Genomic DNA, 2414 nt, shown 5'->3' on the forward strand with positions numbered 1-2414 from the left:
GGTATTTGCGTAAATTACCCTTAATTTTAATAATCTGAATTTCTGAAACAGTTAGATGCCATATCCAACATCATCGGTAAGTTGTGAAATATGGTTTAATTGCTTTTTTTCTCACGTAATAGTGATCAATCGTCTGGCTCGTAATTAGCGAACACGTCAATCGTGCTTGTAATTTTGTCATTCAAGTATGTTCCTCATTAAAGGTACAAACATTTGAAAAAAGTGCATATATAACAAGTTTCCGATCGAAAACTGTACTTAGTCTGAATCAGTTTTACGAATTGCTTTAAGCCTTCCCAAGTGCCCTGCATTGGACAGGTGGAATTGTCCGTCTAGTCTAGCTACAACAGGTCATCAGGAATGGTTTAGAGTCCTATAAAAGGGCTCAATGGTTGACTATGAAAGTTGCTTCCACACTTGTTCTGCTAACGCTTTTCTCTTTCATTTCATTTGGATCGGTAAGATAATCAAATTTCTAAGTGAGACCTTTTTATCAACATTCCCAATAATTTCAGATGTACGAGTTGATCATCGACTCGTTCGATCCAGAGCCCAACATAGACAAAGACTACCTCATCCTGTACACTGTACGTGTGACCCGCAAACAACGCAATGTGTACGTAATATCCGGTTCGTTTGAAGTGACGCAAAACTGGGGCAATCAAATGCAGGTCTTGTATACGATATCGGCAGCCAACAAACTTGGACCTCCGATAATGATGGGCAATAGTGGGTTCTGTGATTTCTACAACAGCAAGAACGAAGTGATGCAAAAAGTTCGGGAAAACGCCAAGATGCCACCGGACTGCCCTTTGGCCAAAGGGGTTTATCATATCAAAGACTTCGAGTTGAACGAGAAAATGCTACCACCGATGGTGCCCCAGGGTCAGTATAAAGCATATGTCAAGATGAATAGTCCGGACGGTAAGCACGTGGGGGCCTACACAGTGCAAGCAACCGTTACGTAGTAGTTATATTAGGTATATTTAGAACAGTTATGATGTAAATTAATAAAATCCAGTCAACTAAAAAAAAGTCGTACTATTTTCTGTAACCAGAGCAGTGGTCAAGATAAAATTGAACCTGCTGTCTGCAGTCTACTTCAGTTTACAAAATAAAGCGACCACAGGCTCAACACACCTTCTGCGCTGCGATTCCGAATCCACTGTGCCTTAGTATGTCGGTGAGTATGTGGGTGCTCCTGATGTAGTTAAGAGACCTGCTGTTTCACGTGCCGAGTTTTCAATCACAAGCCCATTTTCGTCATTGGTTGTCGCAACATCGAATACTCATTGAGATGGACCCACACACTAAGATTCAGATGTTCCAGCTCAGTAATTTTTTCACTGAGTTCAGTATTTTTTTCATCTTTTTACTGAGTTTTCAACAGCAGATTTATCTCGGTACACTCGGTAATCGTATTTACCGTTCACCAGTAACGATATTTACCGTGAATCAGCAACTTTTGACAGTTTGTTAGCTGAGCTCGGTAACACATTTACAGAATATCTGCAAAAGAAACAACCGAGCGTACCGAGTTAAATCTGCTGTTGAGAACTCAGTAAAAACATTGGAAGCATACAGAGCTGATCTTAGTGTGCATAAAAGTTGGCCACCTGACTGCACCGTTTGATAGTCAGGATCTGGGAATAGCAACCGAAGAAGTGAAAGGAAATCCTCATCTGCCCCATTCACAAGAAGGGTGAATGTGAGAACTTCAGAGCGATCAACATTTTCAATGTCGCCTGCTTTCCAGATCATCTTCCGTCGCGTCGTCTGTCACCTAAAATGAATGAGTTCCTGTGAAGTTATCGAACTGGCCTCATCGACGGCTACTCAGTTCATTCAGAACTCGCTGGGCGGAGACCGGGACCGGGCGGGGTAATGGACTCTCATGCCTATTCTTCAACATCGCTCTGGCGAACTTTTCACGGAATGCGACTGGTTTGTGTGCTTAGCAGACGACATGAACATTTGGAAAGGTGGTAGAGCTGTACACTCTTTAGAAACGTGAAGCAGCAAAGACCGGGCTGGTGTTAAATGCGTTAATAACAAACCACATGCTAGTTGACAGAACCAAACACACGATAATATTCGTCCAGAAAGCAGTGTCACGTTAGTCGGGGATACTGTCGAGATAAAGGAGAGATTCGTTACATAACGTGAGCCATGAAATACGAAGAAGCATCACCAGCTTCTAAAGAAACTGCGGTTGAAAAAAAATTTAGCTCTCGCATAAAACAGAAATTTCATGAGGATTTTTTTTTCATCTGTATTAACGAGATTTTTAGCCCTGGGCTAGTTCATCTCGGGACCCACGCTTTACTTCCCTTCCGAAGGAAGAACTCACATTTTGTGAGTTTGTCAGGAGTGGGATTCGATCCCAGGTCCTCGGCGTGATAGTCAAGTGTTCT

The 2414-nt window shown here is 42.3% G+C and overlaps 1 protein-coding gene across 1 annotated transcript; it reads left to right on the forward strand.

The window, feature by feature from the left end:
• Window positions 1–272: 272 nt before the first annotated feature.
• Window positions 273–1078, forward strand: LOC109421685 (uncharacterized). The gene is made up of 2 exons (XM_029876892.2): window positions 273–458; window positions 516–1078. Exons 1-2 carry the CDS (start codon window positions 399–401, stop codon window positions 966–968), a joined length of 513 nt encoding a protein of 170 aa, XP_029732752.1. The 5' UTR covers window positions 273–398; the 3' UTR covers window positions 969–1078.
• The last annotated feature ends 1336 nt before the right edge of the window (window positions 1079–2414 follow it).

The sequence above is a fragment of the Aedes albopictus genome, chromosome 3 (assembly GCF_035046485.1).
Source record: "Aedes albopictus strain Foshan chromosome 3, AalbF5, whole genome shotgun sequence".
Classification (NCBI taxonomy): domain Eukaryota; kingdom Metazoa; phylum Arthropoda; class Insecta; order Diptera; family Culicidae; genus Aedes; species Aedes albopictus.